This window comes from Perca flavescens, chromosome 6, assembly GCF_004354835.1.
Source record: "Perca flavescens isolate YP-PL-M2 chromosome 6, PFLA_1.0, whole genome shotgun sequence".
Classification (NCBI taxonomy): domain Eukaryota; kingdom Metazoa; phylum Chordata; class Actinopteri; order Perciformes; family Percidae; genus Perca; species Perca flavescens.
Window position 1 is genome coordinate 35,648,733 of NC_041336.1, and position 14,494 is coordinate 35,663,226.

The following is a 14,494-nucleotide window of genomic DNA, read 5'->3' on the forward strand; positions in this document are numbered from 1 at the left end:
GACAGACAGACAGACAGACAGACAGACAGAGACAGAGTCATTGTACTAAGAGTACAATCAAAAACTGTTCAGCACCTCTCTAGCATTGTGCATAAAAAAAAATGAATAAATAGACCCAAGTTAATGACCAGTAACACAAAACAACAAGATTAAACCAAAAACATCTGGAGTGTGAACCTAAAAAATAAACTCATTACCAGAGTGAGTCATGAGACAAAAGAGAAGTTCTTTTACTTGTTTATAAGGCGCTTAATGGTTTAGGACTGGCCTACATTACTAATTCTTGTTGTTTTATAATTCTTCACGGCCTCTAAGATCCTCTGCTACTGGTTTTTAAATGCAAACTATCACACAAATGAAACAATTGGCAACTCAGCCTTTTTCAACTACGCACCCAAACTGTGGAATTCGCTACCAAAGGCTATAAGAGATGCAAGCTTAAATGACTTATTGAATTGAAAACATTTATTCAGCACTGCGTTTGTCACTCGTTCGTTTTACAGGTTTTATCGTTTCTATGCCTTCTCATGTTTCATTTTGAAATTGTACTTTATTTTTATTGATTCTTTCTTGGTTCTTGATATTTATTGCCTCTGTTGATCATTTGATTGCTTGGTTTTATCACACAGGTGTCTGCCCTTGTTGTAATTTGTGTGATTTTGTTTTATGGTTTCTCACTTTGTTGTGAAGCACTCTGAGCTACACTCTGTATGAAATGTATAATGCTATATCAGTATCGTTTATTATAATTATTTGATTCCCAAAGAGGGATAAAAACAAGAACAGTAAACAAAATGAAAGTGTTGACAGAAGATAATAAGAAATATATAAGAAAAAAAAGCACCTTGACATATGGAGGAGCAAATGATGACAGGTACCACCTCACTTCCACTTCCCCATTGCGCACCTCCAGCTGGGCCTCTGAAGTAGAGGAGCAACAGAGAGTTAGGTCTCCCACAGGAATACACACACAGTATGCTGCCTGGAGAGTATGTCTTTAAACCACATCAGTTTAAAGACGGAAAAGACTTTTCACTAAAACTTTATCAGGCTGCTAGACTATTATAAGGCTGACTAGACCACAATGTATTGCTGTATTTATTGTACAGCCCATATTAGGGTGAACAGAGAAAAAGCTTTCCTCTGGTTAGTCGTCTCCCTACCTGATGTTTCCCCTGATGAAGTGGAGGGAAACATGATGGTCTTGTTGCTTATCTCCACCAGGGTTTGAGCGGTGAGCCTAGTCACAGGCAGCACTGGGGTGGCTGCCTGAGGAGGCAGGGCTGACAGACTCTTGTCTGCTGGGGCCACGGACACATCCAGAGTCAGGTCCCCACGAATCTGGACCTTAATAAACTGAACCAGTAGTCACAATGCACAGATTGATCTTGTGTTAATCACAGCCCAAGACAAGATTAATGATTGCCTTGTGGTTTGAAAAGCTGTATGTCTTACTGTAAGTGTCCCATACCTTCTGTTGACCGTCACACTGGACATAAATCTGTCCACTCCATGGCAGCAGGGTAGATTTAGTTGCTAGTGACGGGTTGGGGCTGATCAAAATCTGTAGGTGGCACCTTAATTAACAATAAAGAAATAGGACACAAGTGAAACAATTACAATTATATATAGACAGACCGACAGACAGACAGGATCTCATTAGGATTGCAACATTTAGTGTATGGTATAGGGATGCACCGAACCCAGAGTTCGGTTCGGAATTCGGTCGAACTTTGGGCTTTTTGACGGAGTTCGGTACCAAAGAGAAGTAACGAGAGGCAAAACTCGAGAAAAAAAGGCAAACTTCTATACTCTTGCCAGAGTATAGAAGTAACAAGAGGTGAAACTCAATAGAACGTTCCATTGCAAACAAACGCACCCATGACAGAGCTGCAGCTCCGCCATCTTGGACTGAACTATCTTGTTACTTCACTACTCTTTGTAGAGTTACGTGGTCGACGTAATGACGTAGTTGGAGCTAGACACAATGCAGCAACCTAGCAACGGCAGTAGGCTGTGAGAAAGTGAAAATGGAACTTGTGAGCAGAAAAAGTGTTGTTTGGCAGTACTTTCAGTCAAAAGAAGGCGATTCAAGTCGAGCTACATGTTCAATTTGCAATGCCGATTGGTCTCGTAGTGGCAAGGATCCTAGACAATACATAACATCGCCACTGTTAAGACATTTGCGTATGAAACATCCAAAAGAATACGAGTTGTGCATGGAGGAATCTCCAGACAGCAACTTCAGGTACGGCAAAGGAAGGACAGTCACAGCTAAAAACTGGTGTTAACCAGACAGTTCCTCTCCCGGGCTGTCAGCTGTTTTCTCGGTAAATGAGTCTTCCTACAGTGGGAGAGGAGCGACCGAACGGCCGGCTGCTGCTCGTTAGCTAACGTTAGCTTTCTAATTCCGCCCACACAACATGCCTTCATCATACACTGGTTAGCGAAAGTTTGCAAAACAAAATTGTCACTCATCTGGCGATCGCGATGTACTTTCCTACGATGTGAATAGAGCGTGAGGGTAGCCTACTTTATGGGATTATAAATCTAAAAGGCTAATATTTTGGATATTGGTTGGATCTTGAGATAGGGTAAACATAGGCCTTGTCAAAAACTGTTTTTCCCCACTTGTGTGCCAGGCATAATGTTGCCTATTCTTTTTTATTTTTTACAGTTAAAATACAATGAAAAATGCACTGCTGTGGACGTTGTTTACTTTATTAACATGTTTACTGTGTTAAGAATGGGAGTAGGGTTCGGTTCGGGGCTCGGCAGAATCTTAACCAGGTGGTTTGGTATTCGGCAGAACCCCAAAAATCTGGGTTCGGTACATCCCTTGTATGGTATAATCACTTTCACACACAGTGTGGTAAATGCAAATAAAACAAGAATGATAAACAGAAAGACATGAGGCAACCATTATGGGGTCTAATTCCAAACCCAAAACAATTACTTTACCATAGCCAATATATTTTACTGAACAACCAAGTGTATTCTTACTGAGGCTCGATAACTCCATGCTGTGGGGTGATGGTGAGGCAGTGAGCGGGCCAGGACAAATCAAAGCTCAGCTCTCTGGATGTATTGTTCTGGATCTGAACCTGACAAGTCGTGGCTGCACCATCTAAAAACAACAACAACAGCATAAGCAAATGTGTGCTGCTGACTACTAATCGGATGCCATTGCAGAGTCATTCACTTATGATTTGAAGGTATCGCTTCATTAACCATATTCAAAATATGTAGTGGAATTTAAAGCTTAAAGTGATAAAATTTCACATATGCTTTATAAAATCTCGATTCTACTCACCAATGGTGGGAGCTGCAAGGACAAGTTGTTCTGGATGGATGGTCCAGGACTCAGACTCCCTATGTAATGACTCTGAAGCCTAAGGGGGGAAGAGAAGACATTCTGCACTGAAAGATGAATACTCTTATGTCAAAATGCAGTGAAACAAATGTTTTCATCTCATCCAGTAGAGACGGCACGAAATAAATCAACACCAACTCATCACTCAACACAATAAACAATTAAAATCCATTAAAAGGGGCTTATGGTACCTTTAAAGAGGGCTCTGCCACTCTCAGGGCTGGACCTTGGGGACCTTTTACTGGCAGCACATCCAAAGACACATTGCCATTTGCCAAACCACTGGGAATTACACAAAACGAAATCGTACATTGTGTCTTGCAAGATGCATTTCATTTAAATGTGTTCACTATTAAAATGAACAGATCTATAGTCTGACAGTATTGCTTTTACCAAATCAGTGTGTAAGTAGATTGCACAATAAAACCATGTATTTCCCCTAGGGTTGGGTAGCTTTCGCATGTGAACCAATACAGTACAGATACCGGTACCTGAAATTCGGTTTCCGGGACTTTCCCTCTAATTACCAAAAATGTATTTCAGTTGTAAAAATAATTCCAAACATATTTAACCTATTTACTTAGAACGTTATTTATTTAAAATAAATTACATTCTAAAGAAATTAAACAAAAATAAAACCCCTCCCTCTCTCCTCCCAAACCCGTCCCTACAACCTATTAAATTATTAACGTCTTACTCATTGTAACTTTTATTCTTGTATTTATATATTATTCTTTTTTAGCCTGTTTTATTTTCATCATGACCGTTTTTAATTGCTCTTTAATGTTTCTTATACCATGGTCTGGGTGAATACTCGATTCTGATTGGCTGCAGGGTGTCCATTAAAAAGTGATATAGGACACCTACTAAAGGAGTTCGGTGAAACTGACTGTTTACTGTTCTAAATGAATGCGCTACATTAAATCAATAAGGAAATGTGGATTTATTATTTCCAAATCGTCCTCTAAACACCACAGGATGGCGCTAAAACACACAGCCTGCAAGAAGTAAGTTATACTGGCCCTCTGGACTGACTTTGTTTCACATCGAATAACGTTATCTCACATCCCGTTCACAGTTCAGCTCGCTGCTTCAGGCTGCGCCGCTGCAGCCGACAGTAACGTTACACATCACGGCTCAAATTCTTCGTAAAAGTCGTTATATTGTTTTGGGGACAATGACATGGATGGATAGCTAGCTTATCTTGTTGTTCAACATACTGTCAACTTATTTTTACTGATTGCCAACTGTACACAATGTTATTGACTTTGGATCTTGTTAGCATAGCGTTAGCTTTCTGGCTCTCCGGTTGCTAAGGGAGGCAAGTCGTATCTAAGGTCCTTCCTAATTCCTGGTGGAGAGAACAACGTTTGCATTGCATAAGAACCTGATGGATGGGAATGATTGTTCCAGGTAACCAGGGAAACTGAGTTATTGTTTGGATAAACTTTAGATTTCTATTTTAAAAATAATTAAAATATGAACTAATGTTTTAAAAATATGTTATTTGGCAAGTGACCATGGTATAAGCGGGTTAATGCCCTTCGAGGTGTCCATTGTCAGGTATTAATGGACTTCGGCGGAGGCAACCATGGACACCTCGTCGGGCATTAACCCTTACATGTAAAGCACTTTAAATTGACTTGTTGCTGAAAGGTGCTGTAGAAATAAAGTTGGCTTGCCTTACAACCTCAGCCTGTCAGTCAGTCACCAGGGCACAAAAACCACCGTTGTGCCTGCTTGTCTCACAGGAAGTGCAACGTCAACAGCACTGCGACTGCTTTCGGCTCGCCATTAACATATCACAGTGAATGGTGTCTGCGTGAAGTTTTGAAAAACTGTAACCACACTTGCAACCACTTTATCGGCATTGCCGTGACTCACTGTGATTTTAACAAAACTGCAGAGCTGCGCGTGTGTCAGAGCTCTGATCTCCGTCAATATGCAGAAAGGACGGATAAGCTAGCGCTTTACGCACTCTCAGGTACCGAAATTTGGCACAGTTTGATTTTACGTGAACCAATACTCTGTAATACCGACGTGATTCGGTTGGTACAGGTAAAAGTACAAGGTTCGATACCCAACCCTAATTTCCCCATACATTTTTCAAATTATCGTGATTCATGTACAACTGAAATGCATTAAAATACTGATAAACACTATTAGTCAATCTACTTTTGTATCCCGTGTTTGTGTTGATTTTGTTGTCACAATGTATTACAGTATATTAGAAATAAGTCTGACCGTACCTGTCCGTCTCTGAACTTTGTCTAGCAGAGGGCATCAGCAGCTCAGTGTGGTCACTCTGCTCACAGCCTGTGCTCTTTGGGTTACTTCCCAGCAACGACACCACGACCTTACTCATGTTTCCATAGAAAATGTGAGCTTCATTGGGCCGTTGGGGCAGGTCGTAGACTACAGAAATGGTAAAAACAATTAAAGAGAGACACCAATATTTTAGAAATGTATTCCAACAACCTTTTTAAATGTAATCAGTTATTTCTAGTATTTTCGCTATACCTTCATAACAACTTTATATAACGTTTTTGTTGTTGCAAAGAGCTACCTCAGTGTATAGAGCATCAGCTATAGAAGCTTTGATGAACTGACTAGAAGGTACAAATCACTATTTATCAATTATCAGCATTAGAGTAGCAAACTGAAATGTAAAAACATTACAGATTACTTTCAATTGTATCAACTGAAAGATCAATTTGAACAAATTTTTAGACTCAGCATCTTTTAAGAGGAGACCACTTCTTTGACAAGCATTATAATGCCATCTTACTCTCTATAACATTATCTTCTCCAAGGAACTTCTCATTGAAGTTGATGTTTTTTAGTAGACTGTTTTCAGACAGAGCCTTCCGCACAGCCTCTGGTTTGCTCTGAAGCAATCTGAAGAGACAAAACACAAACATGCTGTAGGGGAGGGGGATGGGACAAAACAGCTTTCCCACAATAGCAGAACCATCTGGAGTAGGATCTATAAACTATCAGCACTTCTAAAGATTCAGAAAGAATGTATGCTATTCGTATCTATAGTCCAGTGTACAAATAATCGGTAGGCGGGGTATCACACAAGTATGCTTTGTATATTGCATAACAAAGCTGACCATGGATAATACGTCTTTTGGATCTTACTGTGGAAATAAGAAAATAAAGAAATTGATGGTTTCAGTTCCTCTCCATTGTTCCTACTGTATGCATTTGAAAAATTGGTTAACAAGTGCATACAGTTTTCTTCTGAAACAGTTAATTTACATTTGCTGTACAGTACTTTGATGAAAAACGTGACATTGATATAATACCAAAAAACCTAACTTTATCAGACAGTTCTGATTTTATTATTAGCTATCCACTAGTAATTCCTATACATACTACTTTAATAGCATACAATTGACTAAACTAAGTGTTGGAAGGTCTCACCTTCTATACTGCTGCCGGGAGACCTCATCTCCACAAAACAGACAGACAGTAGCCAGCAGTGCATTGGCTGACTGACATAAGACCTGTTCTCTTTGGGTGGACTTCATTAACACTGTGATCACCTGAAAACACACACACAAATATGAGTAACAAGGTCATATTACAGCATATGCAAGACAGGCAACAATACGAGATAGATAGAAAAGTACCAACTATGAACTTAAAGGATCTGTCATTGTGTTATCAGAGCTTGGTTTTGTTGTATGTAATTGTAAATTGTCGCTACACTCTCATCTTTTCATTTTAATTCAATTTCTTCCACAGAAGAATGACAGATGAAACAAGAAAACGTATTAGGCATATGTACTGTATATTCTTTCACATTGAATATTTTGGCATTCAGTGTCCTACAGATCCACACATGCACCACAAACCACTATTAAGGACTGTGAATTATGATCACTCAAACCATTATTGTGTAATGTTTAAGCTATATTTTACACAGTTAAATGATTGTTAGAGTGGGATCTTTCCATTCATCCTAAAGCTTTTCTAATAACTATGTTTTACATAAATGTAAGCACAAACATTTCATGACCTTTTACGGGGCAGAACAGCTGCAAATAGATTTCTAGCCCCTACACCAGCTGATACCTTTTAATGGATTTAATGAAGCATGCATTGTTCAATGATATAAAAGCTATAAGGATTGTCATGTATAGCCTTGTAGCGGTTAACACTTCACCATAGGCTGTACTCATGTATCCTCAATTCCTTCTCATTTTTGGAAGCCTACTCTCTCCACTAAGCGCATTTAAGGAATTGGGACGTCCTTCAATATGGCGGGTCTCCATCAACTTCTAGGTTATATGATCGAGGATATAGAAGTCAAGGAGGGATATTGAGATGAACCCATGGATTTTTTTTTCTTACCGCGTTGAAAAAGTATCATCGCAGTTTGGCAATTTACTAATTTGCACTTGGTCTGTCAATGTCAGGCTAACCATTAACAGCTACAGTATACAACTAAATAAAGGGCAGTTTTTATTCACATGAAATGCTGGTAATACTTTTTGTATTAATGCAATGATTAATACCAGTGTCTTGTGTAGCACTTGAAGAAATATTTTAGAAGAATTTCTTTTTTTTCCTGAACTAGAGTGTGGTTCATTTCAGTCGTATCAAATCTCCTACCTCTTGTGTCCTTTCCTTAAGTACAAACTGTGACGGGGCGAGGCTGATGACAGAGGAATCCATAACTGATCGTGTCTGCACATCAGAGAAGGCCACAGCTTTGATGAAAGCTGCTCTGGAGCCAGTGTTCCTCACGCACAGACACACTTTGCTAACGCGACTAACAGCGACATCAGTCAGTGTAGCCACATAGCCATCTGCTTGTTTTCTCTGGTCCTCCAGGATTATGTTGCTAGTCCCACCGTAACCCGACAGTGGAATCTGAAGATGGGAAAGATAAGAACCAAATTACATTATAGCCCAGTCTTTCTAGATAATAAGAAAACATGTCAAAGAAACAGTAAAGAAAATGAGGCAGGGAAAAGACGAGAAAGTACAAGGCAGGCATGCAAGCTCATTAGTGGTGAAGTGAGGTGAGTAAGTTAAATGAGAGAAATGCAAAGTATTAAATGACTACAGAGGAGAAGCCAGAGAAAAAAAAGCCAGAGAACAAAGCAGGACCGAAACGGTCACATCCTCACAGTGAATTTGACCCCTGGCTGTGAAGACCGGACTCCAGACTGTTTGATCTCTAGCTTGGCCAACATGCAAGCCACCCTGGTGGGAGCAAAGAGCAGGTGGATGGTCACGTCCTCTCTGGGACGAATGGACAGCTCCCCATGCCGGGTCAGACGCTCTTCAGGACTGAACATACTCTGAAGCTGAGGGAGAAAAAAGTTTATATACCTCACATTAGGGATGTTAATAATTAACAGTTTAACCGTTATCTGCCAATAAGAATTTTGACCAATTAAAGTACTTTAAAAAAAAATTTTGTATGGTAAAAGAAAAATAAGCTATGCAATCTAATTCTTAACTGCTAATTAACTTGCTAGTTCAAACTTTGCACTAGCAAGTCACGTTTTAAGCTCTTCTTTACTGATAAGTATGTGGCTCTCATGACCGACTGCTGAACAGCGCTCACAACGGCTGGCCACATGATTGATGCCATTATATTGATGAAGACCGGCAGGTTACATTAGCCATCCTACACAAAGCGTATGCCAGGCAGAGACACAGTTGACGGGCTAGTACCGCAAACGGTCAGGAGAAAGGGTTACAAAAATTGGACCCTTAAAGCTATAGTGCGTAGTTTTGGTCTCCCCCAAGAGGAATTCTAAGTAATGACCGTCAACGCATCAACATGATACAAGCCTTCCCTGAACATCCCGGGAAACCCCGTTCAAAAATCTGGCAATGCATTGTCGAATATTCGTATTGAACAGCCAAGTCCGATTTGACTGTCAAAATTGAAAACTGAATCAGGTACAGCCCTATTATGGATCTACGCACAGTTTTATGAATGAGACCCTAGATTTGGACAAGTAAGAAGAATGCATAAAATATAAAAAACTACAATATTTAGCAGAATCTTGTCTATCATGAGTCCAACAATGTTATGGGAGTGTAATGTTAAATAGGTGGAATACTCCTTTAATGCCATATAATTTTTATTAATCTTAGGCCTCTCTTTTTTAAATTTTTTTTTTTTTTTTAAGATTCTTTTTTTGGGGCTTTTCCCTTTATTAGATAGTGACAGTGGATAGACAGGAAAGGGGAAGGTGGATGACACGCAGAAAAGGGCAGCAAGTCAGATTCGAAGCCGCACCGCTGCAAAGGACCACTATCATTTTTTGGCACGGGCGAAGCGGGCAGCTGCCCGGGACGGAATTTTTTCATGACACATGGGGTGCGGCATCATTTCACTGTGTGGAGAAGGTGCCATTCACAAAAGCTGTGTGAGAAGGGGAAAGGGGAGCTGGGGGTTGAAACCGACTGTGTTGAGAACTAAAAGTAGGCTAGATAGCAGAAGTTCACGAAAGCAATCCAACAAAAATAACAATGCTGCTCTTCCAAATGTCTTCAAAGAAATGAAACATTGATAATAAAGAACAGTGATTTAATAGTGATAAAAAGGGATGGTGGACTCCCAGGCCGGTGGGCAGTTGTATCTGTGCTAACGGCTCCCATAGTGGTCTTTGCTCCAGTCTGGCACCGGACACCCTGCAATGCCACCCAGCTCTGCGGTGCACTATTTAGTAGTCACAGGGAGGAGTGGTGGGCACATTCACTGGATGCGCGCACAGGCAGGCGGGGGCACAGGTGTGTGTGTGTGTGTGTGTGTGTGTGTGTGTGTGTGTGTGTGTGTGTGTGTGTGTGTGTGTGTGTGTCTCTCAGTGTGAGTGCCTGTCCTACCAAAGCAGAGAATTAGCTCCACACATAGTTTATTATAGTCTAAGTCTTAAATATATTTGGAATATCCATTGAAATATTCACATTTTACATGAAAAAAAAGTTACTCTCAGATGTGTCCAGTTTGGGACGTCGCATAACATGTGCTGGGGTACATTTTCACATAATTTATATACAACTGGTTACCTGAGTATTTCTCCCATATTGATATAAATACACCCAAAACATGCTTTTAGGGATATTGTAGTCAAATATAGTGATTGTGATGTCATAATGCAGCAACAAAGTAATCTGTATTTTCTGTCTTTAAAAAACTACTAATCTATTAAAGGTTAAGGCTGGTGATGGTCTGTATTTTTTAATCAATAAATCCCATTTAAGACCCAAACCAGACTGATAAATCTTCTTCCTCCAAAAAACACATCAATGATGTGTCTCGCCCAGGGTGTAATTCAATGTAGAACCGCCACTGCAAAGGACTCAGCCTATCTTTGGCCTTTTTCTGTCTGGTTTTAGCTTCATGCATCTGTGTGATCCAGTTGGTTGTACAAAGAAAAATCTTTAAAAAATTAAATAAATAAAAAACTTGCAGCTGATTAACAAACATGAGACACTATGGAAAAGAATAACTTTGCAGGTGAATCCTAGCAGGTTGTCAAAACACAAAAACAGGATGTGAGGTTACTCTGAACAAGGAAGAATTGAGATGAGACGTTTAATCAGTTTTCAAATGTAAAAATATTACAATCTACCTGAAAACAGTCCTGGTCTTGACCACGAATAAGCAACCGTAGCTGCTGTGTGGCGTTGGGCGAGTTGTTCCTTAGAACCAGCTTCTGTTGGCTGAAAAAGAATGGCAGCTGTTGGTTATGTGATAAGAATTAGTGTGCAGGAGTTCTGTGTCAAACTTGATCTCATTGATTTGAGATTTAGATCCATATCTAAATTTCCTAATTTGAGTAGAATAGCAAAGTTAAGAAACTTGTATAGCAAGAAACTTCAGTGTTGAGCCAGATGTTTTAGTGTTAGGGGAAAAGCTGCAGATCGTGTTACAACTCTGAAACCTCTGCAATCACTTTACAAACAAACTGTGCATTTTTCATCACTGTCCAAGATTACAAAAACAGATTACTCAACTGGGAAAGCATGGTCAAATATTCAAATCTATGTCTTGTCTATAAAATTATTCACGGTTCATCATCCCCTCCTCTCCACCAGTTTGTCAACATCCAAACATCTGATCAGAGCAGAACCAGAGGTGCAGCGGGAGATATTGTATCATTCCATTTAGGAAAAGTGTACTTGGCCAAACTGCTTTTTCTGTTCGAGCTGCTACTGAGTGGGACCTCACCCCCATAACCATCAGAAATCTAAATACATATAGTACAATCAAGATCCAGTTAAAGAAATGATCAGAGCTGTCAATATTACCATTAACTTCCTGCTCTTGCTGCCCCCTGCTGGCTTCTTGCCTTGTGTGTGTGCATTAGAGTCCAGATTGGGCAAATTTTTCTGTCCGAGCCCGGCCCGTGTCCGACAGAGCCGTGACCGAACCCGGCCCGAGCCCGACAGGCGTTGAGAAATTTGTTTCCGACCCGAACAGTTAAAATCAAATTTTTTTTCTCATACTAATGACACATGTAGCCTACATTTTTGTGTGGAAAGCCCGCTTTTATTAAGCAACTGTAGGAAGGCATTTGGAAAGGTCAACAGATGAGCGCATCAGCGCACACAGAGCAACAAGCGCAAATTAATAAGCTGTTAAAATGTTGTGTTAACCTTTCCTGCTTGCTTCGCTTCCGACCGTGATCAGAAAACCAGGATAGACTCGTTACCTCCAGAGCGGACGTTATAACATGAATAACGTCGGGGTTAAAATCCTGTTTCTGCTGAGACAATGAATGAACTTGGCTTTCAGTCTGGGGTTTATTTCGGACACCGCACACACTGTGTAGAAAACTTATTCCACCAACTCCGCTCCGGTCGCATCTGCATGTCTGCTTCCGCTCTTCTTCTCACTCACACCTCTTAAAGGAGCCGCAGCACCATTTTACAACAAATGCCTTATCACGCTGATGTGACCGAGCCCGACCCAAACCCGACCATAATTTCTAAATATCTGTCCGAACCCGGCCCGGCCGGTACTGTCGGGACCCGTCGGGCTCGGTTGGGGTATCCATGCCATAGTGTGCATGTCTTTGTCTGATTGTTGGTCTGTTATGTTTCTATTGTAAATTTTAGCTTAATAGTACTTTTTACCAAATGTATTGTAATTGTTATATTGTTATGTAAATATGTAATTTTACTCTCTTTTAGGGTGACTTCTACCATCTGTCTAGGGACTGCAGATTGGCATAGTGACAGAAATGGATATTAATATGCACTGTCCCTGTAATAAAAAATAAATAAATAAAAAAAACCTTTATCCAGTTAAACCATTAAATAATGGATCCATTTTATGCAGGATTTAGCATTCTTACTTGTGTCTGTACTTTACCTCCCTTCAATGACTTTAAATAAATTGTACATTATAATGAATTGAATGAATTATTCTGACAAATAACACTCCCTGTAGACACCCTCTGTCCCTTCTCATGAATAGCATACAAACCTTAATACAATCGACTACTGGGCCTTGAGTTTTGCCATTGATTACTTTCAAATGAATAATTGATACCTATAAAAGTTTTTTTTTTCTGTAACCAAGTGATATTGAAATCAATAGAAAAACTGAAAAGTGGCTTACACAGCTCTTCCCAGAGTGACTCCTCCCCAGGCAACAAATTGCTTATTAGAGAGAATTGGTGGAAAATCTTTGGCAACACCAGGACCAAAAACAGCAGCAGAGGAAATGGCAGGGTTCCCAGAGTCCTCTGGGACAACTTCTCCTTTTAGGGTTACCTCATACTGAGGACCTGATGGCAGCACCAAGATGGTGAGAAGGCTGCAACACAACAAGAACAACCAAGTTAGTAAATTGAGATTTTAACTGAGCAGATCACATTTTGGGATATTCAAGGACATAACCCAACCCAAGACCGATGCTTTGAACACTTCACCCATGCATACCAAGAGCATTAAATCCAAATGTATTTGTCTGGTTAAATTTGTAATGGAAAAAACAGCACTGGAAATTACTTCCTGCCAAAACAATAACTACATTTACATACACACAAAAAAATGGAAATAATTTGGGTTAGAAACAGAAATAAGGTTTGATTGCACTGCAGTAACCTGGTTAATGTTATCCTCACACCAGGGCTAGCTTATGTATGTTAGTGGTATGACATGGTGCTTTTTTGGTAGATTTTGCACTGATGTGGTTGTGAAAGCCCAAGTTGTGATAGAGCACGTAAAGTAGTTTTTCCATAAAGTATGCATTAGACGCCTCAGTTATACGAAAAATATTGTTCGACTCAGTAAATAAAACATGTAAGTAAAATAAAATCTAAGTACAGGTTTTTATTTTTGTGTCACTTTCAGTTTAATTTGGTCTATGGGTACAAGGATCAAGGACAAATCATGAGGGATTATGTTTTCTTTCATCCCTCTGCATTAACAATAATGCAACAATACTTTCCAGTCTCAAGCCTGTCATACACATGACTCTTCTAATAAAAAAAAAAAAAAATTAAACAAGGTTACTTCTCCAGGAACATTAGTGGTGTTAACTTGTGTTTCTCTTTCTTCACTTCTGTACTTTTGGTTAGTGCAAAAGCAATACATTTGTATACCTCTCTTGAAATGTTTTGCTGCCCTGTGCTTTGAAGGAGACCACGATGCCTTGCTCCTCTCCCATTCTCAGGGACAGTTCATCAGGTGTCACAGAGAAATTTTCCTCAGCATCACTGCTCTAAAAACAGGAATTAGAAAGAGAGAATTAGAGAAAGAAGAAGGCTAACATATGTATGACATTGCAAAGGAACAGTGGGTTGTATGTTGGGAGGAAGAAATAGATGGAGAAAAACTGAGATACAATCGAGATAACAAGAAAAACAGGAGCAAAATATCAATGAATCCCCACTGTATGTACCACACCCTGAGCCTAAAATGCCACAGATGTTTACCCAAACCCCAGATCTAATAAGAAAAGTAAAGGTCAGAATTACCTTGAGTTTCAGCTGCACGTCAATGTTTCCCGCATTCTTTAATGGCAGCGTTTGTTGACTAGATTTACCCAGTGGAGCTGACAAGCTTATAGTCTAGACAAAAGTAGCACAAACAGCAGTTGACTGCCAACTCTTCAGAGGCCAAGAAAAGCTGAAC

The 14,494-nt window shown here is 39.9% G+C and overlaps 1 protein-coding gene across 8 annotated transcripts in view; it reads right to left on the reverse strand.

Moving 5' to 3' along the window:
* Positions 1-14,494, reverse strand: part of cep192 (centrosomal protein 192) — an 85,832-nt gene that overhangs the window by 15,863 nt on the left and 55,475 nt on the right. For all 8 annotated transcript variants that reach the window (XM_028579413.1, XM_028579410.1, XM_028579409.1 and 5 more), the window contains 15 exons: positions 14,338-14,430; positions 13,963-14,081; positions 12,975-13,172; positions 10,981-11,071; positions 8,518-8,697; positions 7,997-8,257; positions 6,803-6,924; positions 6,162-6,271; positions 5,623-5,788; positions 3,565-3,655; positions 3,314-3,392; positions 3,004-3,127; positions 1,472-1,577; positions 1,164-1,356; positions 845-921 (listed from right to left, as the gene is read on the reverse strand). In XM_028579413.1, coding sequence (XP_028435214.1) covers positions 845-921; positions 1,164-1,356; positions 1,472-1,577; positions 3,004-3,127; positions 3,314-3,392; positions 3,565-3,655; positions 5,623-5,788; positions 6,162-6,271; positions 6,803-6,924; positions 7,997-8,257; positions 8,518-8,697; positions 10,981-11,071; positions 12,975-13,172; positions 13,963-14,081; positions 14,338-14,430 — 2,010 coding nt within the window. The remainder of the gene's footprint in view (positions 1-844; positions 922-1,163; positions 1,357-1,471; positions 1,578-3,003; positions 3,128-3,313; positions 3,393-3,564; positions 3,656-5,622; positions 5,789-6,161; positions 6,272-6,802; positions 6,925-7,996; positions 8,258-8,517; positions 8,698-10,980; positions 11,072-12,974; positions 13,173-13,962; positions 14,082-14,337; positions 14,431-14,494) is intronic.